At 44.5% G+C, this 27851-nt stretch overlaps 1 protein-coding gene and 2 pseudogenes across 3 annotated transcripts in view; 2 read left to right on the top strand and 1 right to left on the bottom strand.

Moving 5' to 3' along the window:
• The first annotated feature begins 11520 nt into the window (after positions 1-11520).
• Positions 11521-11652, top strand: LOC123834935 (U4 spliceosomal RNA; annotated as a pseudogene).
• Positions 11653-14404: 2752 nt separating this feature from the next.
• USP13 (ubiquitin specific peptidase 13) overlaps positions 14405-27851 on the top strand; it is a 127164-nt gene continuing 113717 nt past the window's right edge. For 2 of the 3 annotated variants that reach the window (XM_045903317.3, XM_045903316.3), the window contains exon 1: positions 14405-14685. In XM_045903317.3, coding sequence (XP_045759273.1) covers positions 14518-14685 — 168 coding nt within the window. In that variant the 5' untranslated portion in view covers positions 14405-14517. Of the gene's footprint in view, positions 14686-26566; positions 26673-27851 lie in introns of those variants that run through there. The other variant, XM_064584948.1, reaches the window with a different exon arrangement.
• On the bottom strand, positions 23108-23625 carry LOC123863598 (large ribosomal subunit protein uL11-like; annotated as a pseudogene).

The following is a 27851-nucleotide window of genomic DNA, read 5'->3' as shown; positions in this document are numbered from 1 at the left end:
TTAAAAATAATGTATAAAAAGTAAGTATATGTCCACCATAATTGCATATATGAACAAAACTAAAAGTGAAAAAAAAGATAAAATGGTTGATTTATGGTGGAGGAATTATTTTTCCCCTCAAATATCCAACTTCTTGTGATGCTATTTACTGTTTTCCACATTTCTTTTTCAATGAATTAGAAGTAGCTACCCCTTCTTGGGGCACCTGGGTGGCTCAGTCGTTAAGCGTCTGCCTTCGCCTCAGGTCATGATCCCAGGGTCCTGGGACTGAGCCCCGCATCGGGCTCCCTGCTCAGCGGGAAGCCTGCTTCTCCCTCTCCCACTCCCCCTGCTTGTGTTCCCTCTCTTGCTGTGTCTCTCTCTGTCAAATAAGTAAATAGAAAATCTTAAAAAAAAAAAAAAAAAAAAGAAGTAGCTGCCCCTTCTTGAGTCCAGTACATAGCAAACACTAATTAAGCACTTTGTCTGTTTAATCCTATTTATTTCTTACAGTAATGTTGCAGTGTAGATTTGACTATTCTCTCTTAAATAAGAAAACTGAAGTGCAGAAAGTTTAAATAAAGTAAGTAGCCTAAGGTTGAGTCAAATAAAAGTTGTACCAGATTTTCAAAAGGAATTAAAAATAAATAAATAAAAGCACACCAGTTTCAGAGGGGAAGTGACAGGATTCGGCTTTGGTACATTGTGAAGTGGCTTTCATTTAACATACCTGTTTCTAAGTGTCCAGTCTCCTCTTTTCCCTTGGATGTGCAAAACTTATTTAACAATCCCCTATTTTTGGACAACTATATTGCTTCTAATATCATAATTAAATTTTTCCATGCTTTTTTTTTTTTTTTTTTTTTTAAGAGCGAGAGCATGAGCAGGGCAGGGGTGTGGTGGGGAGGGGCAGAAGGAGAGAATTCTAAAACAGGCTCTGCCCCGACTTGGAGCTCAATATCATGATCCCTAGATCAGGACCTGAGCAGAGTCAGATGCTTAACCAACTGCACCACTTAGGTGCCCCTCTTTCCATGCATTAAAGAATTGATTCTTTAGAATAAACTCCCAGAAGGAAGATTTTAGCAAAAGAGTAAGTTTTCAGGCTTTTGGTACATGTTTCAAAGTTGCCCTCCTGTTCATGTTGGACCAATTCACACTCCCATAGGCCTCATAAGAGGGCATCAATTTTCTTAACTTCCAAGTCTGTTGTCAGCCTGATGGTACGATTTTGTGACAGATAGTTCCTTTCGACACTGTAATTCTCAACATATTCTTTCCCACTCAGCACAGACCTTATACCTTAGCTCAGCATTCCAGATCTTGGCATCTGACACTGTTTACTAAATTGTTTGATGTCCTCATTGAATTGCAATAAAAGATGATTAACACCAACAAAACACATTTCTTCAGAAGGTAGTCTTCTGTTCCCGGCCGGTATTTAAAAATCTGTTTTCCATTTCTTTGAACATGATAACCAGAGTTATGTTATAGTCTGTGTTTGAGAATTCAAGTACCTGAAGTCTTGCAGGTATATCTTTGTGTATTGGTTGTTTCAGCTGACGTCACTAATCACGCTTTTTCTTGTGTGCCTGATGTTTTTTTTACTGTGAGCTTTGGATTTCCCTTGCATTTACTTCTGCCACCTGTTGCCGGTCCAAATCATGTTGAAGATGAAATGTGAAGTAGGAGCAGGCACTGAAATCCCTGCGATGGAGATGTAAGAAGGGAAATTGCTTTACTTTAAAAAAAAACAATTTTATTATTTATTTAGAGAGCGCGCGAGGGGAGGGGCCGAGGGAGAGGGAGAGAATCTCAAGCAGACTGCACTGAGTGCGGAGCCCAACATGGGGCCCGATCCCATGACCTCAAGATCACGACCCCAGCCCAAATCAAGAGTCAGATGCTTAACAGACTGAGCCACCCAGGCGCTCCAAGAAGGGAAATTCCTAAGAAATAAAGGAAGAACCTAAGCCAAAGATAAAAAGAACATACTATGTTCTAGGAAGTAATGGAAAAATAGATGCTAAAAAAAATATCCTGATTCAGTGATAGCATTTAGGGCTTAAAAATTAGGGAAATAGGGAGAGGTTGGAAAAAGGGTATCCTCAGCTATAAGGTGAATAAAGACAGGATCTAATGTATAACATGGTGACTGTAGTTGATAACACTGTATTGTACTTCAAAAAATTAAAAAAAAATAGGGCGCCTGGGTGGCTCAGTTGGTTAAGCGACTGCCTTCGGCTCAGGTCATGATCCTGGAGTCCCTGGATCGAGTCCCGCATCGGGCTCCCTGCTCGGCGGGGAGTCTGCTTCTCCCTCTCCCACTCCCCCTGCTTGTGTTCCCTCTCTCGCTGTGTCTTTCTCTGTCAAATAAATAAATAAAATCTTTAAAAAAAAAAAAAAATAAAATGCAGGTAGGGGAAATTTCCAGGTAAAAATATCAGATCATTTATAAGGTAGAAAAACCAAACTTGCTTCAGGTGTCACATGTTCTCATTTAAAAAAAAATTATTTCTGACTAGCCATTCCATCCACCTTTTAATTTATAGACATAGAGAGATAGCTAGAGTGAAGTTCACGTATTATAAACAATGGTAGTTCAGAGTGAAAGAATTTGGGATGATTTGTGTGTTTTACTTTCCGTTTTGTCTCAGTGTTTTCATATTGTTTCTGTTGTTAGGACTGTAATGGTGGAAAAAAGATGTAAGAATCATTCAAGGTAGGGTTTTGTGAGGATTAAATGGTATAACACATATGTAGCCCCTGGTGCAGCAGGAGCTCAATACGTTACCACTCTTTTCCTATTTCTCTACCTCTCTTTTCTTTCCCCCTTTCCTCCTCCTCCTCATCCTTTTATTGTCCTTTACCTTCTTCTTCTCTTGACAGTCTCATAGGGCAAACTTCTCGAGAAATATTCACATATTTAAGCTGTTCTTGCAAACTGCTTAATTTGATGGGGCTGTCAACGTGACATTGAAAATGATTCAACACAGTTTATAATGAGTGACACCATGCGTAGCTGTCAGAAGTTTCATTAGCACACCTTGACTTCCTCAGTACTTTGGAGCTCTCTCCCAGTGTGGTCTTTGTCATGGCATCCTTTCAGGAGGGTTTAGGAGATATCGGAGTTAAAAAAAACAAAAAAAAAAACCTGGAAGCAATGAAAGAGGAAGGAAAGGGAAGGTGCAATTCTTATATAATTCTTTTTCATCCATAAAAAGTGTCCTTTTTAAAAAATTTTCTGAATACAGATGAAGAGGCACAGTGTGGAGTTGCTAATGAATTCTCTCAAGTGGTCCAGGTAGGAAGTTGAGCTGGATAGCCATAGCTAGGAGTAGATCACTGGCCTTCGCTCTCCCAAATCAATGTCCTGTTGATTTTTATTTTGCAAATTCTCTCACAAAACATGCTTTCCACTGGCTTCCCCTGGTTCAGTCATTTCTTGCCCCATGCCCTCTTCCAATAGCCCCTACAGGCTCTTTCTACAGCAGCCGTCCCCCCTGCAGCCTAAGCCACCAGCCTCATCTTCCTCAAAGGTCAGATTCATGTGTCACTCTCCTACTCACCATTTTCAGTGACTCTCCCTTGCCTGTAAGGAAGAAACCCAAAGTCCTTGCTCTGCTCCACTCTGCCTGCAATGTCCTTTTCTTTTCAATGATAAACTTCCTGGATCCTTGATTCTTGCCAAACCAGTCTGTCCTTTAAATTTATTTCATGCATTCCTCCAGTATGCTGGTTATTGTCTGTGTCATGCAGTTGACAATTAACCAAGTGTATATCGTTTGTGGAATATTGCATCTTAGGTAGGCAAAGGGAAAATGCATGGACTTACACATTTATCAACTATATTTTGGGCATCTATGATGTATCTGGCATGATGTGCTGGGAGGTAACAGGTAACGTGCAGAATAAAGTATAGTTCCTTCTTAGAAGAGATGTAGAAAGGTAATTCAAGTTGTATTAATTTCTTATGGCTGCTGGAACAAATTACAAGTATGGTGGCTTAAAATGATAGAATTTATTTTTTCACAGTTCTGTAAGCCAAGCCCAAAGTCAGTATCACTGAACTGAAGTCAAGGTGTTGCCAGGGCCATGCTCCTATGGAGGCTCCAGGAGAGAGTTTGTCCTTGCCTCTTCCAGCTTCTGGTGGTGGCCAGCATTGACTGGCTTGTAGCCATATCACTCCAATCTTTGCCTGTGTCATCACATTGCCATTTCTTCTTCTGTGTGTGTCAAAGCTCATTCTACCCCTCTCCTATAAGGACATTTGTGATTACATTTAGGACCCACTCGGATAATCTAGTATAATCTCTCCATCTCAGGATCTTTAATCAAGATCTTTAATGGCAAGCACACTTTTTTTTTCCCATGTGAGATAATATTTACAGATTCTAGGGATTAGTACGTGAGTATCTTCAAGGGGCTGTTATTTAGCCTATTGCACAAGTCAGGAGATCGTAAGAGCTTTTCATTAAGTATAACTAGAACTAAATAATAAGTGATAAGAATTTTAAAAAACTGGTATTTTCTAATAGTAGCTGTATCATTTAGGAAGTGTATTCAGCTACTTGTAACAGAGCATCCCCCACTGACTACACCTTTCAAAAAAGGTGACTTAAACAAGATAAAATTTTATTTTTCTTTTATATAAGACCATTCAGAAGTAGGCAGCCCAGGACTAACCAGTACATGGCTCTAAGAAACTATCAAAGACACGATATCTTTCCATATTTATGTCACACCTGGATTCCATTCTTAGGGTCACTGCAAGTTCCAAGATGGCTGCTGGAGCTCCAGGCATTACATCCAGATAGATGCCAGGCATCAGAAAGTCATAACCTTCTGTTTACATCTTAATGCCTAGAACACATTAGATGCACTGAGATGCAAAGTTGGAACATCTCGTTTCCCCCCTGAGCCCATTAACCGATTTATTTTTCTAAGGGAGAAGGAGAGATGGGCTTTAGAAATCAATTAGCAATCTTTTCATAGTAATAAACATTCTTAAAAACAAACTTTTTTTGAGCAACTTCTCTATGTAGAAGCAAGGTTTAGGCTTGGACATATTACATGATCTCTGGCCTCATGCAACTTGCAATCGAGTTAGGGTGACAGTACATAAACAAAAGATTAAAAAACATACATACTTTAGTAGCTAATGAGTGATACAGGCAGTAAATGTATGTGATAGGCTTTCTGAAAAATGTGGGGCAAGTGGGATTTAGATAAATTTAATGAATGAAGGAGAATATTCCAACTGGGGTTCATCATGAGCAAAAATAAAAAGCATGAATGTTAATGAAGTGATCAATGAATACTGAGTAGACTGACTTAGAGATATATATGGGGGAAAGCAGTTCCCCAAAGTAGCCTGCAGTCATTCCCACAGAGAGGGAGGAAGGAGTCAGATCTGTGGATAATGATAGAAATAATAAGAACGGTTAGCATATTCCAAGAAGTCTGCCAAGTGCTTTACAAATATTTCATATCCTTGTAGCAAATTTTGCAAGATGAGTATAGTAGTATTTATGTATGTAGGTATTTATTTATTTATTGCTGATCAGCATACCTTCTTTGCAGAATGGCCTCTTTCCCACTACAAAAATCTGGATCCTGAGTAGAGACACATATGGATGGGATGAAATTATTGTCACATCGACAGGTAGCAGCATCTGTAAAGGTCTATAAGTGGCTGTTACTGTGACTTTGGACGTTTGGTTTCTGGTAGTTCAGCCTATCCTTCAGTATTGGGAGTCATCCATTAGTCTTCCAAGACATTCCTTCTTAGTGCTTACGTAGGTCAGAGCTAGTTTCTATTGCTTACAACAGAAGAACTCTAACTTAGTCAGTCTCAGAGAATGTGTTGCAAGCAGCAGATCCTGAAGGATATGAGGGCATATTGGAATTGCTGTTCAGTTACAAATTGGATAGAAGGCAGATTTCCATTCAAATTTCAAGATAGAAAATAGCAGCCCATAATACTCAGTGGTGAAATAGATCAACCAAGTTAGCACTTGTGTTGTCTGCGACTGTGTGTCCAGAGCCATGTAGCTCTGGGGAAAGGTGGCTGCCCTGGACCCCAGGGAGAGGGCAATGTCAGGGCTCTATTTTAAAAGACATTGGATAGGGCGCCTGGGTGGCTCAGTTGGTTAAGCGACTGCCTTCGGCTCAGGTCATGATCCTGGAGTCCCAGGATCGAGTCCCATATCGGGCTCCTTGCTCTGCAGAGGGTCTGCTTCTCCCTCTGACCCTCCCCCCTCTCATGTGCTCTCTCTCTCTCTCATTCTCTCTCTCTAATAAATAAATAAAAAATCTTAAAAAAATAAAAAAAAATAAAAGACATTGGATAAAGCTTTTACATCAACATGGATGGGACTGGAGGAGATTATGCTAAGTGAAATAAGTCAAGCAGAGAAAGTCAATTATCATATGGTTTCACTTATTTGTGGAACATAAGGAATAGCATGGAGTACATTAGGAGAAGGAAGGGAAAAATGGGGAGGGGGGGAATTGGAGGGAGAGATGAACCATGAGAGACTATGGACTCTGAGAAACAAACAGGGTTTTGGAAGGGAGTGGGGAGGGAGGATTGGTTAGCCCGGTGGTGGGTATTAAGGAAACGAAAACAATGGATCGTGGATCACCACATCAAAAACCAATGATGTATTGTATGGTGACTAACATAACATAATAAAATTTAAAAAAAAAGACATTGGATAATTTGATGCAAGGGATGGGCATGCTCAAATATTTACAGTCTTTAAGGAACAGGATGAATCTCAAAGAATTTATGTGACCATGATAAAAGATTGCTTCCTGCTTGCAACTGTAGAATGAGATTCCTGAAAATCAAAGTTTTGAAAATGCTGTCTCACTTATTTTTTTTTTCACTTATTTTATGTTCAAGTTATGGCACAGATGAGAAAAGAGTAGGATCCTCATGATTGAAACAGAGAAATCTAGGAGTGTGTAGGAGACTTGGAAAATCCCCAATTCTGAAATCCTTCTGAACTTCCCTCCCCAACACACTTTCTTTTTCTAGGGGAAGCTATACTCCCTTTCAGGCTCATTAGCTTTTTTCCCATTGTCCAACCCTGTAGTGTTTTCTACTGATAACCGTTTTCATTGATAACTCAACATGGTCCCTAAGAGTAAACCGCCAAATCAGAGTGGAAGGAGTTGAGCAGCTATACCCAAAGGAATCGTAAGAATTAGCAAATTCTAGTAAAATGGCAATGTTTGTGGGAATGAATTTTGAGGATATTTGATCAAGGAAGGCAAAACATGAATTTGGAGCAGGCCAATTTGATCAATGTGGATTTACTCAGCAGACATTCTGTCTAAAATGTATTAGCATGGGCATGATCCTAATGCAAACCTGGGTTGCCCAAATGCTGACTCATGGTAGATGATGACACAGGGTTCGAAGTCCCTTGGCATAGCATAGAGGAAGGGACTGAAGACACACAAATGCTGAATTTGATCTATCAAATATGTCTCCAATGGGACTCAGAATCTTTCAAAGGCAATTTACTAATCATTCCAGTGGATCTGAGTGCTGCTTACAAGAGTTGGCCCTAAAGTGGGCTTTCTGATTTCTGTGGGGCTGGGAGGAGTCCTAGATGGATCTCAGGTGGTGGTAATTCACTGCCAGGAACAAAGCTGGAGTTGTTATGGTATTAGGCAGCAGTCCTAACATGATTAACAGATCTCAGGCAATGGCTAATTCACAGATAACTCTGGCTATGGTTCTTGTGGGGCTCCCAGGAGTGCAAGCAGTGGACATTCCACTAAGACATATCCCACCCTCCCCATCTCCAAGTTTAGCAAGCAAAGACCTGAATCAAGCCACCATGCTAAACAGTCACAGTGACGGACAGGATTTAGTTGTCACCGTAGAGCTTCTTGATTGAAGAGGAGGCGGGGTTCCTCAGGAAAGATGCTACAGTATTAGCAAATATGGACACTATGAACCTACCTTCTGGCCTTCCCTGCAGCCACTCCCTAGTAACTGTGCCCTGGAGAATGAGAAATATCCAAACTTTTTAGAGACTCTTGGAAACTGGCTCTGATGGAACGGTAGCCTGGTGGAATGTCACTCCTACCTGCCAGAGGGAAGGCTTATCGGAAATAGATGATGTATGAGCTTCTGATCCCACTCACCTCGTGGTAGGCACAGAGGGACCCAAGCTCATCCTGTGGATAGTACTTCAGTTCTTGAAAGTACTACTGGAATACATAGCCTTAGCGAATTGTAGAATCTCCACAATGACTCCCTTATCTGTGGAGTAATCATTACTATAGTAAGAAAGACCAAGAGGATGCCACCGGTGTTCTCTTTCTCTAACGAAAGTGTAAATATGGAACACAGCTGCTCTTCAAGTGGAACTGCAGGAATTTGTGCCCGTATCAAAGACCAGGAAGACAGAGTTGGTGATTGCTATCATATTCCCATTCTTTCCCCCATCATTTCCCATTATTTTTCCCATTAGAATGGAGAATGACAGTGAACTGTGGTAAAGTTAACAAGGTGGTGATTTCAACTTGGCTGATATTCCAGAGACGATCTCCTTATTGAAGCAAATTAGTACATCTCCTGGCATTCGGTTTGCAGCTACCGAGCTGGTGAAAGTATTTGCTCCGTTCAGATAAACAGGTTTGCCATCACCTGGAGGATAAGTAGCACAAGTGTAAGGTCACACCAATTCTCCGATTTTGGATCATAACATATAACCTGCAGGGGTCTTGACCAGGGGTTGGCAAACTTCCTGTAGAGGATCAGATATGAATACCCTGGGTCCGTATGGTTTCTTTTTCTTTTTTTTTTTTTTTTTAAGATTTTATTTATTTATTTGAGAGAGAGAATGAGAGAGAGCACGAGAGGGAAGAGGGTCAGATGGAGAAGCAGACCCCCTGCTGAGCAGGGAGCCCGATGCGGGACTCGATCCCGCAACTCCAGGATCATGACCTGAGCTGAAGGCAGTCGCTTAACCAACTGAGCCACCCAGGTGCCCGGTCCGTATGGTTTCTGTTGCACTTTGCTGTTGTAGCACAAAAGCAGTCATAGATGATATGTAAATGGATGAATGTGGTTGGGCTCCAACAGAGCTTTATTTACAAAAGCAAACTGCAGGCTTGATTTGGTCCATGGGCTGCAGTGCACTGACTCCTCATCTTGGCCATCAACATCTGCAGGACATCATGTTAATCCCTACAGTGATGACAATGTGCAGACAGGACCCGGAGAGCAGGAAAAGGCAGATGTCCTGTGACAGAAGATAGGAGATATATTCTGAGAAATATAGGGGGTTGCTGTCCCAGTGAAACTCCAGAAGGGAATTTAATAATATAGAAGAATGAAGGTCAAGTTCTTCATCTTGAGCTCCCTATCTCTAAGAATGAGGCATGGGGCGCCTGGGTGGCTCAGTTGGTTAAGCGTCTGCCTTCGGCTCAGGTCATGATCTCAGGGTCTTGGGATGGAGTCCTGCTCAGCAGGGAATCTGCTTCTCCCTCTCCCTCTGTGCCTCCCCCCACCTTGTGCTCTCTCTCTCTCAAATAAATAAATAATAATAATAAAAAAGAATGAGGCATAATGTTTGATGAGTTTCTTTGGATTTTGGAGCCAATATGTATCATATTTAGGTAACCTGCTTTACTAGGAAACCTGAAAAGCGGCCTGTGGCCCCATGGTGATGTGTGTGTCTCTGTGTATATATATTGTGTGTATATATATAATTTTTTTTTTTTACCGTATTTACAACAGGCTTTTCTACACCTGAATGGAGGACATGTCTTCCTGTGTGCACATGGAAATGGCAAGTGGGCATGAGTAGAGATTGTGTCAGATTGGTCTGAAAGGCAGTATGCCTACCTATCTCTATGAGTAACTTATGAGTCAGGCTTCTGGAAGAACTGTGGTTTAGTATTACACATCACAGAACTCAAAAGGTGAACAGGGATCTCAGATTTCCTCTCAAACTGAGTAACAGCTTACCTCATCTTGACGTTAAGAGTTTTTCAAGGAGTTTGCTCATTCCAGTGTGACCCTACCTTCTAGTTATGCAGCCTGCCTATAAACCTAACAGCAGAAACTTGCTTAGTTTTATATGGGTGGTGAAGGGGACAAACAAGTTAGGGCAGGTGGAAAAGAAATTGACATAATCAGTGGTAGTGTAAAAAGTTAACATCTCCCCTTACTAAGAAAAAGAAATGGATAGTTAATGTAAAACATCTAAATAACACAGAAAAGTACAAAATTTTTTTTTCATTTAGAGATAACCACCATTAACATACAGCCTATTCCAATTGAATCTCTTTTCTCTGCTATGACTATGTATATATGCGTGTATGTATTTAAACAGAAGAATATTGTATGTGCTCCTTTATAACTTGTCCTTGAAGTTTGCATTATAGTGAACATTTTTCCATGTCAATGAATATTCTTGTGTCACATGAGTTTTGATGGTTATATAGAATTTTCTCAAATGGAAAACATATTACATTTCTTAAGCAGTGACCTATTGTTTTACACTTAATAACCAGTGCTTCCTGCAGCGACTATCTGCCAGGATAGAACATTTTATGGATATGCCTCCACGACAAGCTATCACCATATATGGCTTTACTAGATAGATCACTGCACACTATCGGAGGACATCTGAGTTCAAGAGCTATTCCATTAATTGAAGTAATTAAGATATCTTTTTTCTCTGTAGATTTCCCCACTTCCCCTTTTTGGCATTAGTCACAGTAACATTCATGTCATGTTTTAATGTAACCTATGTTGGTTCTGGGAACATTTGTGAGACAATGAATTTTACCTAAAAGACACAAAGTTGACTGCAAAACATATCTATTACAATGTCACAGATGTGAGTCATTCACTTGGTAGGTACTTATTGAGTGCCTAAAATAAACAGAGCAGTACCTTTCTGGGTGGGCAATATTCCACAATGTGCAAGGATACTAAGAGAAATAACTTTTTCAGAGTGTGTTATCTATATAAAGGGAAAAGATATGGAACCCCGACTAATTAAATAACGTACAAAAGATGTCATACGGCAGAATGCAGTGATGGGTACAGGCAACAGGAGCTGTCTGTATTTAAGATTGGTCCCCGAGGGTTGCAGGGGTCAGAAAAGGCTTGAAAGGACTGAGAAGATTGAAAGGAGCGGAGAGCTTTCAACCAAGGCTAGGAGACAAGTACATTTATTCTTGGGGACGATATAATTGAGCTTACAGAAGTAGGTGTGGGACTGAAGTCTGAAAGAGTGCCAAAGGGCGAGGTCCTCAAATGCTGGGCCATTGGAGACAGACTCACTGCGAACAACATCTGAGGAGGCTTTGGAACAGTAGTGATGTGGTGGCCTGAATACTTGATGTGGAAAAAGTTCTTAATCTTAGTCCTCTGAAATCTCTTCAGCAAGACTGTGGATTTATGGTGGAAGTGAGAATTGTTGACCCATCCTCACTTTATTCCTGGCTCTTTGATCAAGATCTACACATAGAAACCGGTCCGTTAGTAAGATAGTCTGGCTGAACTTTGCCCAGTGGCAGTGTTGGAGCCAATGAGGTTTTATCTGAGGCGCCATTATTGCTAATTGGAAACTTTTCCCAGTAAAGTAGTCTGGTTATAAATTCATATGTAGAATTTGCAAAATTAAGTTAAAAAGTTCCAGTAACTGAACCAGATTTTTTTTTCCTGAAATGGCATGATTAAGACATTGTCTTAATTCATTGATGTTTCTCTTACTTTTTGTCTCAATAAATTTTTATATTATAGGGGTGGCTGGGTAGCTCAGATGGTTAAGTGTCTGCCTTTGGCTCAGGTCATAATCTCTGGGTCCTGGGATTGAGTCCCACATGGAGCCCCGCATCTGCTCCCGGCTCAGCGGGAAGTCTGCTTCTCTCTCTCCCTCTGCCTCTCTCCCCAGCTCATGCTGTCTCTCTCTCTCAAATGAATAAATAAATTTAAAAAAATCTTAAAAAAATAAATGTTTATATTATAAAACAAACGTAACATCTTTGAAGACATTTTGAAAATAGAAACAAAACCTTATAACCAAATTCTAAACATAACTATTTAAATTTTACATGTCTTTCCAGTCTTGTCAAAATGTGTGTTGATTTTTTACCCAGTTGCAATAATATTGTATAAGCATTGTAAGTATGTGAGGCTAATATACTACAAACATGTTAACTGGTTATTGAACTTAAGAGTGTTTGTATAATTTTTAATTATTTTTTAAAGCAATACTTGCACATAATAAATATGTAGTCTTCTAGAGATAATCTTAAGGCCAAACAAATACACACACACAGTATATATAAAATGTAGTCTCGTGTGTGTGTGTGTGTGTGTGTGTGTGTATACACATATATATAAAATATTTACCATAGGTACTACCAACTAGACGGAAGGCCGGTGGCGTTCTGGGTGTACAAGAGTGCCTTGCATGCATTCCTTGCTTTTGCACACTGATTTGCACTTTGCTTTTTTCATCTAGTAATATGACTTGGAAATTGGTCCACATCAGCACACACTGAGTGCTTCATTCTTCTCAACAGTGCTGTATTTTAACCACTTCCTACACAGGCATCTTTAGGCTGTTCCCAGTCTTTTGTTACTATAAACAATGCTCTAACAAGTATCCTTACACAGTGTGAAGTTATCTGTAGCATAAATGTCTAGATGAAGAATTGCTGGGGAAACAGCGTATGCATATAAAATTAAGGTCGATATTGTTATTGTTTACTGTTTTTATTCCCACCAACAATATATAGGAGGGCCTATTTACCACACATAGGCCAACTCAACATATCTTAACCAGTCTGAAGGGTGAAAAAACGGTGTCTCAATTTAAATTGCATTTAATCTAGAAATATTTTAGGGGCGCCTGGGTGGCTCAGTTGGTTAAGCAACTGCCTTCGGCTCAGGTCATGATCCTGGAGTCCCGGGATCGAGTCCCGCATCGGGCTCCCTGCTTGGCAGGGAGTCTGCTTCTCCCTCTGACCCTCCCCCCTCTCATGGGCTCTCTCTCATTCTCTCTCTCTCAAATAAATAAATAAAATCTTAAAAAAAAAAAAAAGAAATATTTTAAACTGTAGTTTGAATGACTTTGAATAAACTTTTTCTCTGTAATTGGACAAGCAAGCATCATCCATGAACCTGAATGTGAGGTGTGCTTGAGCCTTGCTTGAAGGTATGAAAATTAAGGAGAGCAAGGCAGGAGAGGGGCTCATCTGCCTACTTCACATCAAATTCCAGGTACCCTTGCCATCTCCTAGTGGAAACTGGCACATTTGCAGAATCAGGCAGAGTAGCAGAAATAATGGGGGGGGGTAGATTTTAAAGATAGTTTGATTTGTTTGGGAGAGGCTTACAGAAACCAACATTTTTATTCACTATTTTTTGCTATTCTTGTGTTCTATGAATTGGCAGGAATCCCTGGGTACCCTGCCCTTTACATTGGGTGTAGTTAGGGAACCTCAGCGGAATGGAACCTGTGTTTTAAGAATTTTTTTGGAGAAAATGAGAGTATGCTGTGAGGCAAGCTCTGTTCGCAAATTATTCACCTCCCCCCTTCCCCATTCATTGTTTATTTTGAGGAACTGGACCTGAAGACAGGAATACGTGCGTTTGAATAAGATGCTCAAATCAGGCTCTTCAACGTTCGACTCGGGAGACCTCGAACAAATCAAGCAAAATACGTTCCAAAGAGAAAAATATAAAGCTTCTCCCCGCCCCGAAAAAATCTTGATCCTGCTCACCATACGTAAGAAAGAAATCTGTATTATTGCAAAAATCTATGTCCATCCTTACTGGATCCTATTCTATTCTCTTTTAATAAGCTTTAGATGTTAAAAAAGTGGGGAACAAGGTTTAGTGAGGTTACCACCGAAGTGCACAGCGCAAATTCAGATTTGGGCCCGACGCTGTGCAATCCAGATTTGCACATCGAGTTCCACCCCTACCCAGGCAGGGGAAGTCCCCGCTTTTATCTTCAGTTGTTTTAAAAGCAAGCGGTTTTTAAACCCCCAAATCCTGCTCTTTGTGTTCGCTGCCTCGGAGTTGTCCCTTCGCAACCTATCGATCTAGGGTAGAAAACACCGAGGGCGTACCCCACGGCAGCCCGCCGGCGGTGGCGAGCGGAGCACCCCGCCGGCTCCCGGCTCCCGCGGCCGGGGGGCTCGTCCCCCGCCCCCGCCGCCCGCCGCCCAGCCGGATCCGGGCGCAGGGCCCCTCTCCAGCGCCCCCTCCCCTGTGCGCTGCGGCTGGCGCTCCCCAGCGCCCCGCCTGACGCTGCAGCTGGGCCGGCGATTCGCCATTGGATTAAAAATAGCAGCGTCCCCCACACCCCCGCCCGCCCGCCCCAGGCCCCCGGTGCCCGTTCCCGCCCCGCGGCCCTCTCTGCCCGCCAGCCCCGGCTCGGCTCCGGTCGCCCGCGCAGCCCGCCGCCGCCGCCGCCGCGGGCTGACCCAGCGCTCCGGCCCGACCCGGCTCGGCTCGGCTCTGCTCGGGTGCGCGCCGCGGCCATGCAGCGCCGGGGCGCCCTGTTCGGCATGCCGGGCGGCAGCGGCAGCAGGAAGATGGCTGCAGGAGACATCGGCGAGCTGCTGGTGCCTCACATGCCCACGATCCGCGTGCCCAGGTCGGGGGACAGGGTGTACAAGAACGAGTGCGCCTTCTCGTACGACTCCCCCGTAAGTGAGGCTCGGCGGCGTTCGCGGCGCCCCGGGGGAGGGTCGCGGCGCCAGCGGCCTGTGGCGGCCGCGAGCCGCGGAACTGGGCGGCACGTGAAGCTGGGGGAGAAGATGCGCAGTGGCAGCCGGGGACCTCCTCCCGCGGCGGCGGAGTGCGCTCAGGGGCACTGCAGTTCGGCAGACACCGAGTGAGCGCCTACTGCGTGCGGGGCGCTCTTGGCCCCGAGGCTGCTGCAGCTGAAGACGGGGTCGCCGCGGGGTTGGCTCCGCCAGCCGTCCTAGGCTGACAGGGCCCCAGTTCGCAGCTGCCTGGCCCCAGCCCCGCCACCGTTTGAAAGATAGATCCAATCGAAGACCTGATCTTAACTGCACGTTGCGGATGGTTTGCGTCCTCTCTGGGGGCGAGAGCGGAGGGCGGCTGGGTGGACCGCATCGATCCCCCCCACCCCCCGCTCCCCCGCCCCGGACACACACAGCCCTTCTCTTTCTGGGACCGTTTGCTTTGCCTAGGGAGTCCCACTCCCGGACGACTCGGATTTCCTCGCCGAGCTTTTCTTCCTCCACTTTCTATTGCTCCCCACACCTTTTCTTCCCGTTAGAATGTCAGAAGAAACCTTCGAGTGCCTCCAGTTGGGCAGCAGAAATAGAGGGTCTTCTGGATTTTATGGTTTCTTTCAATCATTCCCCTTACTCCTCTACATGAATCGCCTGGGCTGAAATGCATTAGTATAAATTATTAAAAGTTTAGCCGCGGGTCGTGACCTGAGACTGGATTGGGCGGGGGGGGGGGGGGGGGAGTTACTACGGATCACCGCCTTCCACCCAGGGCGGTTGGTAGTGTTTTTCACCAGGTGGCATGTATATGTGCGACAAGGAAAAGGAGGGTGAATGTCCCTTTCCAGAGTCAGATGGGCTTCAAAGTGACTCAGCTGTCTGGCGTTTATCATGTCTTTTTGAGGACCAGGTTATTTTTATCCACCCACTTTAGATCTCATGTGTCACCCGGCAGATCTCAATGCAACCGGGAGGTGCATGGATTAGAAGGACTGAGGCAGGTTTCAAACAGTAGTCTAACAGATTTTACTCACATTCTGTAGAGTATTGTTGGAGGGGGAAAAAAAACAACAACCTCAAATGAGAGGCAAATTTTCCAAAGTATCCTTTATTATCTGTTGGATTCATATTGGCTGATACCAAAGCATTTTTGTTTGTTACACATTGGAGTCCCAGAATTCGTATCCTCTCTACGATATTCAGTTTTTCTTTTATGTTAATTCCGGATCATTTGGGGGATAAAAATTTCACTTTTTTGATTACTTAATTATTTTCTTTCAAAAAGGTCTAAGTGGAATGAGATGGTTGTATTTAAATACTTAGCATATTGTGATCACACTACTTAAAGTGACTGTCAGTAGTGTCATTAAATAGTATTCTCCACAAAGTATTTGAAAATGCCATTTTCAGATTTTGCATCCAGTGATGGGCAGGTTCCCATTAGGAGCTCCTAAGGGTGGAGAGGGATGATGGTCTTAACTAACTTAAGCAATTGACAGATTGTGAAGTCCAGGAAAAAGAAAGTGGCCTAGTCTTTTAGGATAGTACAGTGTGTAGAGTGGGTAAAACTACTTTTTCTATGTTTGATCGGGGTTGCTCTTCAAATTCATCTTGCAAACTTTGTTACAGGAAATCTTTACCACATTATATAGTATGTGACAGGTGTGAAATAAAGCTGATTATTTTAATTCACTTCCACAAATAGTTATTGGGAGTTAATGGTGTGCCAAACAGTCTTCTAGAAGCATCATGTCCAGTGTAAAATGATGATTTCATTCATATCACAGTAGTTCCTTGGGGAGACTGGGCTTATTTACAAGGCTGATGAATCAGTATATTTCATTATCTATGAGGAGGAAGAGAAAGAAGGTTTTATAACAAGTTATATTAAAGCACAATGTAAGATCATGGGCGATATTTCCTTATGGTACTTACTTAACACTTCATCATGAATCAGATAAGGGTTCTTGAGCACCTACTATGTGCCAACTCATACATGCATGGCTGTAAGAACCATAGAGAGTAAAATCCACTGGTGCCAAACACCCCAGAGACTTAAATCTACAAGTGCCATGGGACTGTGGTAGAGGAAAGACCAAAGCCATGTGAGTGGAAAAAAAAATCATCGGATACTTTTGAAAATGGCCATGGATAAAGACAGATAGAAATAAAGAAGACCAGTAACCAGCAAAGTAAATCACATGGGCAAACACATAAAGTGTGACTATTTTCTTCTTATTTGCTTGTAATGTACTGGGAAGAAAAAGATTGATTTAACGAGTAGTGAGGTCTGAACCAAGTGGAGAGTAGAAGATGAGGGCCTTGAATACCTACAATAGGAACTTGGTTTAATCTGGTCAGTTATGGAAAACTACTATAAGTTATGTGACTTAAAGTGATGTTAGAAGGAGACTGAAATGATCATTTCTTATTACAGATCTACCATATCTAAGGCCTGGTGTGAACAGCTTTGCTATGCCTTACCTGTGTGGGTATGAGGATTGAGTGGGACTGTATGGTAACTCATTTCAGTGTCCCTCTCCTTCCTTCCTACCTTCTATGGCTTAGCACAGGGCAGATGCTCAGTGACACTTCTTCTGAGATGAGTGAGAATTTGTGCTTTTCACCTACCAATTCTTCCCAATTTCAGCCCAGGCTCACCTTCTCACCTTGACCTGTAGGTTCAGCTCTCCATGACATGGCTCATCTTGCAAGGTGTGTAATGGGAACTACCTGGAGAGTGAGGCCTTTGCATCTTTATCCCCCGCAGCTGGCCCAGCATCTGATATATATATGTATATATATATATATATATCAGGAACCCAACCAAAACCTAGGAAATGTATGAGTTACCTGTGGTTACAGGTTCTGAAAATGCTAAGGATTCAACATATGGGAAACACTGCGAAAGGAATCACGTGGGATTATCACGTGGGATGTGGTGACTTTATTGACTGTGGGGGACAAAGTGTGAGAGAGAGCCAGACTGGCAGGGTTTAACCCCAGCTCTGTCTCCCAGCTGTGTAACTTCTCTGTCTTCCAGGTTCTCCATCTGTAAAATGGGGGCAATAATAGAACCTACCTCATGGGGTTTTTTGTCGATTAAATAAATTAATGTGTAAAGTATGCCCGGACAATTCATAATCACTCTGGGAAGAAAAGAAAGAGATACAGAGAGTCAGGCATGGGGTTGTAAGCCCAAGTGTTTGATTGTCCGGGATTATGTAGAAAGTTTGGTGTGGTTAAGTGGAGACATCGGTCCATACTTTTTCTCACAAGCCTTCATGGACCACCGTGTAAAATCTGCTCATCCCCTAGGTTGTTGAACCCCTCGTTCATCTGAATGTACTCTGCCCCACCTCCCCTCACCTTCTAGGATGCCAGCTTTGGGGAGGCCAGTCTCTGGGTCTCCAGTGGCTAGGACTCATTTCCTTTTCCAGAACCACCCTCCTGTCTTCATCATCTTCTGCTTGAGACTTCATCGTTTCCTCTGAAACCCACATTAGTTAGAGTCTATGTCATACAACACAGCGATTAGTTGCAGTGTCTCTTCCATAGCTGGCCATCATTTCATTCTCTTTTCACTTAACTGGTTGTTTTAAAACATCTGCTAGATGTGAAGCCTTCTACCAAGCTTTAGGATCGGGGAGGAGCTGGGCCCCTCTCATGCTAACTATGCCCCTTCCCCACCTGGCTGGAGGTGGAGAGCTTATCTTATGCCTTATCTTAGCAGGGGTCAACTGAAGGACTGAGACAAGGGCTTAGCACGGGCAATTTATTTTGGAAAGGTATCCCAGGGAACATAAGAGGAAGAACATCCAAGGGAATACTGACAAAGGGGAGGAAGGAAAGCCAATCCAAGAGTGAGTTACTGAGCCGGCTGCCATGATGGATCACTGGTGCTCAGTCCGGCCAGGGACCCCTGGGGAACTGTTGAATGTGCCTCAGTATCCTCCACCTGGGACATGGAGAGGGGAGTATTTATCCACTGGCTCCCATGGTCTGCTGGTCAGGGGTGCTCCAGGGATGAAACGCCCTCACCCTTCCAGGTTTGTATTTGTGCCGGAGGGGCCTCCTGAGAAGCCTTCCCGAGACCAGCAGCTGCTGAGGAGAGAGAGATCCCCGTGCAGTGAGGCATGGATCTCTGGCCACACTTGCTATGACAAGCAGCTGTACATGCTGAAAAGGTGGCCCGAGAGGATGTGACACCAGCATAAGCAGTGCCTTACACCTCTCCTTCCTTTCCAGCATCAGCATGATTTTGTAAAAAGGAGCTTGTTTCCCATTCTCTGAAGCTCTGAGATCCCTTAGCGATGTTGAGATGTCACGGTTGGTTCTCCACATTCCTCTGTAAAACTCTGGGGAGCTGGGGCCTCATGGTACTGGCTGGTTTACATAGCCACTGGGAAGGGCTTTGAGATCATTTACTTGTAGGAACAGCTCGTGTTAGGGGCTCACTACTGTAGGGGTGTGCATGCTCCCTTCCAGGCAGTGAGACTTCCATCATGGTGCTTACTTGTAGGGGAAAGATAATTTGGGGATCTATGTGGAAAAATCTTCCTCCTAAGGGATCAAAAATTTAAGATAGTAAAACATTTCTTATTTCTTTTTCCCCTGAAGATATAAACTTAAACTCATTCTAATTAGTTTCACATATTAAAAGTTCCTTTCCAAAAGCAACTAACTAAAATGTTGTTTTATAGCAATGATTCTCAAGATTTTTGGCCCTATATACTCTTAAATATTTTCGAGGATGCCAGAGGGCTTTTATGTGGTTTCTGTCTATTGATATTTACCCCGTTAGAAATTAAGACTGAGAAAAATTTAAAACAACTTCCATTCTGTTAGCTTTTAGAGTGATGGTGTCATCAGATGTCATGCAGACTCTTAAAAATGCCTCTGTATGCTCAGTAGAGAACAGGAGTGGCAAAGGCAGATAAGTTCATGTTATGAAAATAGTTTTGACCTCGCAGATCACTCGAAGGGCCTTGGGGGCATGACAGGGTTTCCAGGTCGGACTTCGAAAACCAGAGTTCCAGAGTTCGATGTGTAGGCACAACCCGTTACTCCAGTGACACATCCCATCTGCACTGTCACTTTTACGGGTTCACATTTTCACATTTGTGGTGACTGAATAATTGGTTGTTAATCTTAGCTCAACTACAGATGTCCTATGTCTCCTGTACATTCTTTTTGAAGCAAATTAAAGTTTAGAGAATTTGGGACCTTTTGAAAAAAACTGCAGCAACTTGGCTGGGAATCGGCCTTTTTTGGAGGTGAGAATTCCTTATTCTGTTGACTGTGAGCTTCCCTGGAGGGTGATCTGGTTGGGCTGTTTCTTTGAGAACCTTAAATTTTAGCATCCTGATTTTTTTCCTTTAGCCCCTGGTTAGGAGACTTTTGTCATCTTCTGCCTGGAAAGTGAAGGTTTATCTGCCAGTACCAGGGAGCAGGGAACTGAGTGGGAGGAGAGGACGAGGGTGGTCTCGGCATCTGGATATTGGATAAGGCCGGATATGGTCTTCTGGTTCTCAACCCTATCCCCGTTTTGTTAAGCGGTCTCCCACATTGTAGGGGCTGGGAACCTGGACAATACCGTTGCCAGAATCTTTTGACAGGAGGATTCTTTTTTTTTTTTTTTTTTTAAGATTTTATTTATTTATTTGAGAGAGAGAGAATGAGAGAGCGTGCGCATGGGTAGGGGGGAGGGCCAAAGGGAGAAGCAGACTCCCTGCTGGGCAGGGAGCTCCATGCGGGACTCAATCCTGGGACTTCTGGATCATGACCTGAGCCAAAGGCAGTCGCTTAACCAACTGAGCCACCCAGGCACGCTTTTTTTTTTCCTTTTAAAATTTTATTTATTTGCGAGAAGAGAGAGAAAGAGCATGAGTGGGGGGAGGAGCAGAAGGAAAGGGAGAAGCAGACTCCCTGCTGAGTAGGCCTGATGCGGGCTCGATCCCAGGACGCTGAGATCATGACCTGAGCCAAAGGCAGACGCTTAAGTGACTGAGCCACCCAGATGCCCCTAGACAGGAGGGTTCTGATTTTGATTCTGCCAGTGAGAGCTTCAGAAGGAGAAGCTACATTGTTACTGTAGCAACAGCCGTGCCAGGTGTGGGATTTTCCTGTCAGCTTCAGAGTATCCTTATGGGACTCCAGGCCACCTCAGCCATGGGGGAGCTGGGATCATCTATGCAGTTTCTTACGATGCTTGTGCATCTGGATTTCCTGAACATGAGTGGTGGTTTCTCTGACCTTGGCTCTCACAGCTCTAACCATGATTACGTACCCTCTAATTCCCTGTATTAAATCCCTTCCGGGCGCCTGGGTGGCTCAGTTGGTTGGGCGACTGCCTTCGGCTCAGGTCATGATCCTGGAGTCCCGGGATCGAGTCCCGCATCGGGCTCCCTGCTTGGCAGGGAGTCTGCTTCTCCCTCTGACCCTCCTCCCTCTCATGCTCTCTGTCTCTCATTCTCTCTGTCTCAAATAAATAAATAAAATCTTAAAAAAAAAAAAAATCCCTTCCTGCCTGAAATACTTAGAATAGTTGGTATTTTTGGTCCACATCCGGACTTATACACATACATTACACACATACCTCTAAGTCTCCATGTATTCCTAATGGAACTCCTGTTCTTAACTGAGCTCCTTGTCCCACAGACCCGAGTCCCGTGTTTTTACCTGCTCTAGAGAATAAACCTCTTGTGGTTTGCCCATGTGGGAGGGCCCACTGCGCGTGGAGGAGGGATTTGGGGCTCTGATTGCTGCCTAGACGGATTTTCAAACCTTCCTTCTTGAGTGCTAATTCTCTTTTCACTCCCCTGCGCTGTTCTTCCTTCAGCCCTTGTTCCACCTCAGCTTTCAGAGTTCGTGGAGCTACTAGTTCTGGAGTCTCTTGGAAATTCTGGGGTGGACATCAGATCGGATCTTGGTTTTCTCCACTGCAGGAATCCTCTTTGTCGGCTCCTCTTAGTCTTGTACTGCTTCTCCATCTGCAGCCTGGTTTCCAGATTTTGTTGCTACGGTTGATGTTTCTTAAAGGCATGATGTCTTTACTGTTCTTTTCTTTGGGTTTCAGGAAGGAGTGAAATTGACGTATATGTGTAATCTGCCCCACATACACTAGAATCCCGCTTTCCCAAACGAATAATCAAGAAGGCACTTCCTGTCTCTTTTGGGCTGCCGTTAATTATCTTTCAAGCTGTATCATTTTTAGGGTCTGGGAATGTAGGAGACAATGCTGATCCTGTCAGGGAGCCGCTTGGGAAAGTTTTGTGCAGCTCTGAATTCTGTTTTCACTCCCCTGCGTTGTTCTTCCCGTGGACTGGAGTGCAGTTAAGGGTGCTGCCCTTCATTTAGGGCCACAGGCTGGGAGATGTACAGTATTATCAACTCTGCCTCCCTCTCCCTCCCTTGCTTTATAAAAAATTGTATAAGGGGCGCCTGGGTGGCTCAGTCGTTAAGCGTCTGCCTTCGGCTCAGGTCATGATCCCAGGGTCCTGGGATCGAGCCCACATCGGGCTCCCTGCTCCGCGGGAAGCCTGCTTCTCCCTCTCCCACTCCCCCTGCTTGTGTTCCCTCTCTCGCTGTGTATCTCTCTGTCAAATAAATAAATAAAATCTTCAAAAAAATTGTATAAAATGCACATAACATAAATTTAACCATCTTAACGGTGTTTAAGCATCCTGTTTGGTGGCATTAAAGGACATTCGCGTTGTTCCATGACCATCACCACCATGCCTCTCTGGAGCTCTTCATCTTGCAAAACTGAAACTCTGTCCCCTTTTACCAATAACTCCCCAGCCCACCAGCCTCCCAGCTTCTGGCAACCATCATTCTATTTTCTGTCTCTATGAATTTGCTCTAGGTACCACCTTATGGAAGCGAGACCATACAGTAGTTACCCTTTTGTGACGGGCTTATTCCACTTACCATGTTTGTATGGTTTGTCCATGTTGTAGCATGTGTCAGAATTTCCTTCCCTTTTAAAGCTGAGTAACATTCCATTGTATGTGTAGACCACATCTTGTTTATCCATTCATCTGCTGATGGACACTTGGCTTGCCTCCATTTTTGCCTATTGTGAGTAAGGCTGCTGTGGGCATGCATGTATCTCCCTCTTTTATTTTATTTTGTTTTATTTTTTAAAAGATTTTATTTATTTATTTGATAGAGTGAGAGTGCAAGCAGAGGGAGAGGGAGTGGGAGAGGGAGAAGCAGGCTCCCCGCGGAGCAGGGAGCCTGATGTGGGGCTCAATCCCAGGACCCTGGGATCATGACCTGAGCCAAAGGCAGACGCTTCACTGACTGAGCCAGCCAGGTGCCCCATCTTTTTATTTTTATTTTTTTTTGTCAAATGATCCTTTATTGAAATATTTTCCTTTGTAGTTAACTAGCTGGGCATTCCATGGCACCACTGTTGATGTCATCTATGATGTCATGAGGGTGGTGGCCATCAGCATGGCAGTCCACAGACTGGGCAGTCCCCGTGATCTCTTTAATGGTTCCAGAGAGTTCTTTGGCTAAAGATTGGTGCCGCATCTGTCGGCCAAAATTGACAATCTCATCAAAAGTGATACTTCCACTGTGCTCAATGTTTTTCTGCTTCTTGCTGTCTCTTGGTGGTTCCTTGAGGGCTTTGATAATCAGGGCAGAGGTAGAAGGTACCCTTTCAATCTGGGCCTGTCTGTTCTAAATGGTCAGTTTCACTGTAATCTTTAGACCCTTCCAATCACTGGTCATCTTGGCGATGTCATCACCAACCTTTTTCGGAGACAGGCCCAGCAGGCTGATCTTTGGCGCCAGGGCAGACGTGGCTCTGACTTCACCACGGGTGCACCTCAGGCACGTGACTTTGTTCTCACTGGGGTCGAATTTAGGCGGCATGGCGGAGGCAGCTGGTGTCGGATGAGTCCGGATTCGGGACCACTGAAGAGAGTTGCACCTTCGCCTCCTGTGAGGCGAAAGCCAAAAGTTCTCCCTCTCTTTTATATTACATCCCACTAGAGACCAGGTTCCGGGGTAGCCTCCTCTCTCCTTATCCACGGCCCAGGCTCAAGTCCTCATCATCTCTTGCTTGGACTGTTGCATAAGAATTTTCTTAACTGACCATCTTGCCTTCCTTCCAGTCTGTCACACTGCACCCTCAGTTCTCCTAAAACATGGGTCTTATCATGTCATTTCGCTGCCTAGATATTTTCGAAGCACCATTCAGGCTTTCCTAACATAGCACCTCAAATCAGTTTACCAAGTTGATCCAACTTTCCTTGCCAGTGTTGTCACTTAACACCTAACCTCTACTTACATTCCTTTAGGCCCAAGGGACTTTGTGTTCTTCACGTGCTCCATGCCTTCAGCCCTCCATGCATTGGCGCATGCTCTTCCCTTGGCCTGGAATGCCTTCTCCCAACCCCTCACCCCCCCAGGGAAAAACCCTACTGATCCTTAAAAAGCAGCTCAGATGTTCTCTGGAAAGCCCTCACCACTCCCTTGTCCCCAGGCTGAGTTAGACACTCATTTTCCTTTGCTCACGAAGCACTTTGTACATCTCTGTCATGGGTGGGATCCTGATTGTTGAGCACATGGAACACTTGGGGTCTTGTGTACTTGTGCTGCTGAGGCTGCATCTTTTCTGTTTTTCTGTCTTTTTTTTTTTTTTTTTAAGTAGGCTCCATGCCCAGCATGGAGCCCAACAGGGTGCTTGAACTCACTGTGAGATCGAGACCTGAGCTGAGATCAAGAGTTGAACATTTAAGCGACTGAACTACCCAGGCGCCCCTGTTTTTTCTAATTTTTAAAAATCATGAACATGTACTTTGGAATAAAAAATGTTATTAAAAGTAACCAATACCATATTTTTATTTTGTCATATTATAATCTAAAAAGTCGTAAACTTGACCCTTGACAAGCTAGGGAGAGGTGTCTTGGGTTCCTCCTAGGTGTTTTGTGTGTTGTGATTCTGGGCGCCAGAGGGATCTTGGTGGACGTGATCACACAGAGCGCTCCTCGGGGAGATGCCAAGAGGGCTGGTCTCTGTGGAGGTAGCCCGGGCCTCTGGGCTGCCGCTCATGTTCAGTATTATGGGCAGTCAGCCCAGGACTCCTCTTGTCCCCAGGCACAGGGAAGATGGGAACAAGAGCACCTATTTTTAGGTCTGGAACAGCAGGTCAATGCAATAATGACAAGAATTTAATGAATCTGAATACGCCTCCAGACTAGAGATGGTGCTTGAGGTGCACAACAGTTATGTGTGCTTCCTGTGATGAAATTAAAAATAAAACAATTTGTTTTGTGTTAATTAGCAAGTATTCATACTTACTTAGAGCCTACTATGTACCCAGCACTGCCCTGGGAGGGTCTGAGTGTTTAGGAGGGAAACAGGACCACAGTAAAGAAGAGTGTGACATGGATGTTTCTAGCATAATACGGAGTATGGGCGCCAATTTTGAGTGTCTACTAGGAGTCAAACACGGTGCTGGGTACTTTTATATACATTATCTCATTTAATTACAGTAGTAATTGGCTTGTAAGTGATAATTACTATTGTTGCCCTGTTTCACAGAAGAGGAAACAGAGTCAGAGAGATTACGTAGCTTGCTCAGGGACTTGTTCAAAGACTGGTGCGTGACACAGATGGGACTTAAGCCCTGACGTGTCATGACCTTAGACCCTGAAGCACTTATAGAGTATTAAATTTTAAACATTGTGGCGCTTACCATGTACGAATGGAGATTTCAGATGCAGGAATAATCAATACAATCTAGAAAAGTTACTGGTCTGGACACCTGGATGGGATCTGAAAAGTGGCATTTTGGGGGAGGAAGGGACAGAGGCATGGAGGTGGCACCAAGCTTGGGACATATGTGAGGAATAGAGGATTACTCGGGCAACTGAAAAGCAAGGCTGAATCCTCTGCGGGTTATAAAGGTCGGCCTTGGTAAAGTTCGACCGATGGGCTGGCCAGTCGGGAGCCAGGGAACAGCTCGAGGACAGTGGTTACTTGCTGTGGCTGTTCTGGAAGCCGAAGGAGGACTAAGGTTGGGAGGTGGGGAGAACTGGAATAGGAATCGGGGTAGTAGTAATATTGGGGGGTGTGTGATGCTTTCATGAGGGTGACGATAGTGGGGAGAGAGATGGCAGAGTGATGGGACTAAACTCAGTAGACATTTTTGATGAAAGGTACAGCGCAACTTAGTAACTTAGAATATGCTGCAGATGAAGGAGTGGGAGGAGCTAAAGGTCATTTCAGGGTTTGTAGCAGGGCGGATGGAGTGTATCAAGGGCATATACGAGGGTGAGTCGGTCAAATCAGGTGGGTGGGTGCTGCGTGGAGAAGCTCAGACAGGAGTCTGGGGCAGTATTTCCTCCAGGAATTAGAAATTTGAACAGATAATCCTGTTGCACGAGTAGTTACAGAGGGAATACACGCAGACTTGACTGTTGTATGAAATAAAATCACTCTATAGAGTAAATCTGCCCCATATTGACTACATGGGCGATTGGCCCAGAGCTCTTGTGAGTTGCAATTATGAAAACTTTTCTCCTGATGCGACTAAGTGTCGCTTTCTTGGCCCTGGTTAATTCTTTGGGTGTTGCTCAAAGTGGTGACCTGGACACAGATGTCTCTGTCCGCAGCAGTTCTTCGAAATACGCTTGGTGGTCTGTTAGTGGGATCAGTGGATTGACTGGCCAGGAGGAGAGAGGAGTGGGCAGGGGACAAGGGTGAAAGTAATTCGCATATTGTGTTCCTTAGGCCCAGCTGCTGATTTGCTCCTTTGGACGTGTGCCTTTGGGCATGTTCTGCCATTGAGTCTCAAGCCTGAAGCTTTGGACGGAGCCCCAGCCGATATGCACTGTTTCTCTAGGCCTGCACCAGCAGAGCAGGACCACCGACAGACAGATCCAGCCCGCTGGCTGGACATCGGTTGATGAGGGTGGGTGGGCTCTGGGGGCCCGGTGGTCCGGAGCCCAGCACCTTGGGCCTTGCCACTGTTCTGTCGGGGAGCTGTCAGGCTGGGGCAGCCACCTCCCGGGGTTCCAGCTGTCCTTTGGAGTTTGGGAAGTGGAGCTGGTGGGTCCTGCTGGAGCCTCTCTCCTCCCCTTCAGGAAAGCCTGGCAAGCACCTGGCACAAGCTACTTGTGTGGGGTGCTCTCCTTCGCCTGCCCCGTCTGCTTTCCTGGAATGAGACGGCCTTGGTAAAAAAGGGAAGAAACTGCTCTTTTCCCCAAGCCTCCGTGACGCGTGTGCTTGCCCACAGCCGCCCACCTGGCTCCTGCCACCAAAACAACGTCTGCTTCTCAGTTGCCCCAGGCAGCATGTGGAGGGCCAGACTGGCCTGGGTCCCGGCCCCTCCCCCACCCCAGTACTACTTAGTAGCAGTAAGACTTCAGCAGGTGTCTTAATTTCACTGAATTTCTCTGAGCCTTGGCTTTTCCCTCTGTAGTACCTACCTGGAAGGGATGTTATAATCATGCCTTCCCATTAAACCTGCTTAATGCTAGCCATCTCTTTAAGTGGGATTTAGTTGGGAGGGGATCCTTCTGAGAAGAATGTGAAATGAGATTTATAGTGTCTTGGGGTTGCCAAGGAGAGACAGCCTGTACTTGGCAATTCCGCATGAGGCTCTGCCCTTCAGCAAAAGCCTTGGGCAGGAGTGTTTGCTGGCCTCCCTGCGGGGGAGCTCTGTTCAGGGCTATTATACATACTCAAATCCAGCTCGTAGTGATGGGCTTTTATGGGTTAGCCTGGAAACCTAATCTTCATGTTTAATATAGTTTGTCAGGGGAAATGCATCCTGAAGAAAACCATCTCTTTTTAAAAATGAGAAGAAATGATTATAAAACGTTTTTACCTTTGATAGGTGGTTTCACATTTTCTCTTTTTATATGTAAACTGGGAACTGCCTACGTGGATTGTAGCTTCAGTTTAGCCCCGCCGAAGGTGCTCACCTCAGTGTCCTCACTCTGACAAGTTTTATTTTGCTCATTTGTCCTGTGAACCTTGTAGTAGCTGTTCCTCATGCCTTGCCAAAACCCTTCCCCAGCTGTTTGGGTGACAGCATCCTCATTGCTCCAAATACCCAGAGCAAGGATGTGGTTTTATCCTTAGGAAA

The sequence above is a fragment of the Mirounga angustirostris genome, unplaced genomic scaffold, assembly GCF_029215605.1.
Source record: "Mirounga angustirostris isolate CCGP_5_RB_7025 unplaced genomic scaffold, mMirAng1.0.hap1 SCAF_1, whole genome shotgun sequence".
NCBI classification, from domain to species: domain Eukaryota; kingdom Metazoa; phylum Chordata; class Mammalia; order Carnivora; family Phocidae; genus Mirounga; species Mirounga angustirostris.
Note: the sequence above shows the minus strand (reverse complement) of the source record. Positions and strands in the feature narration are given on the sequence as shown.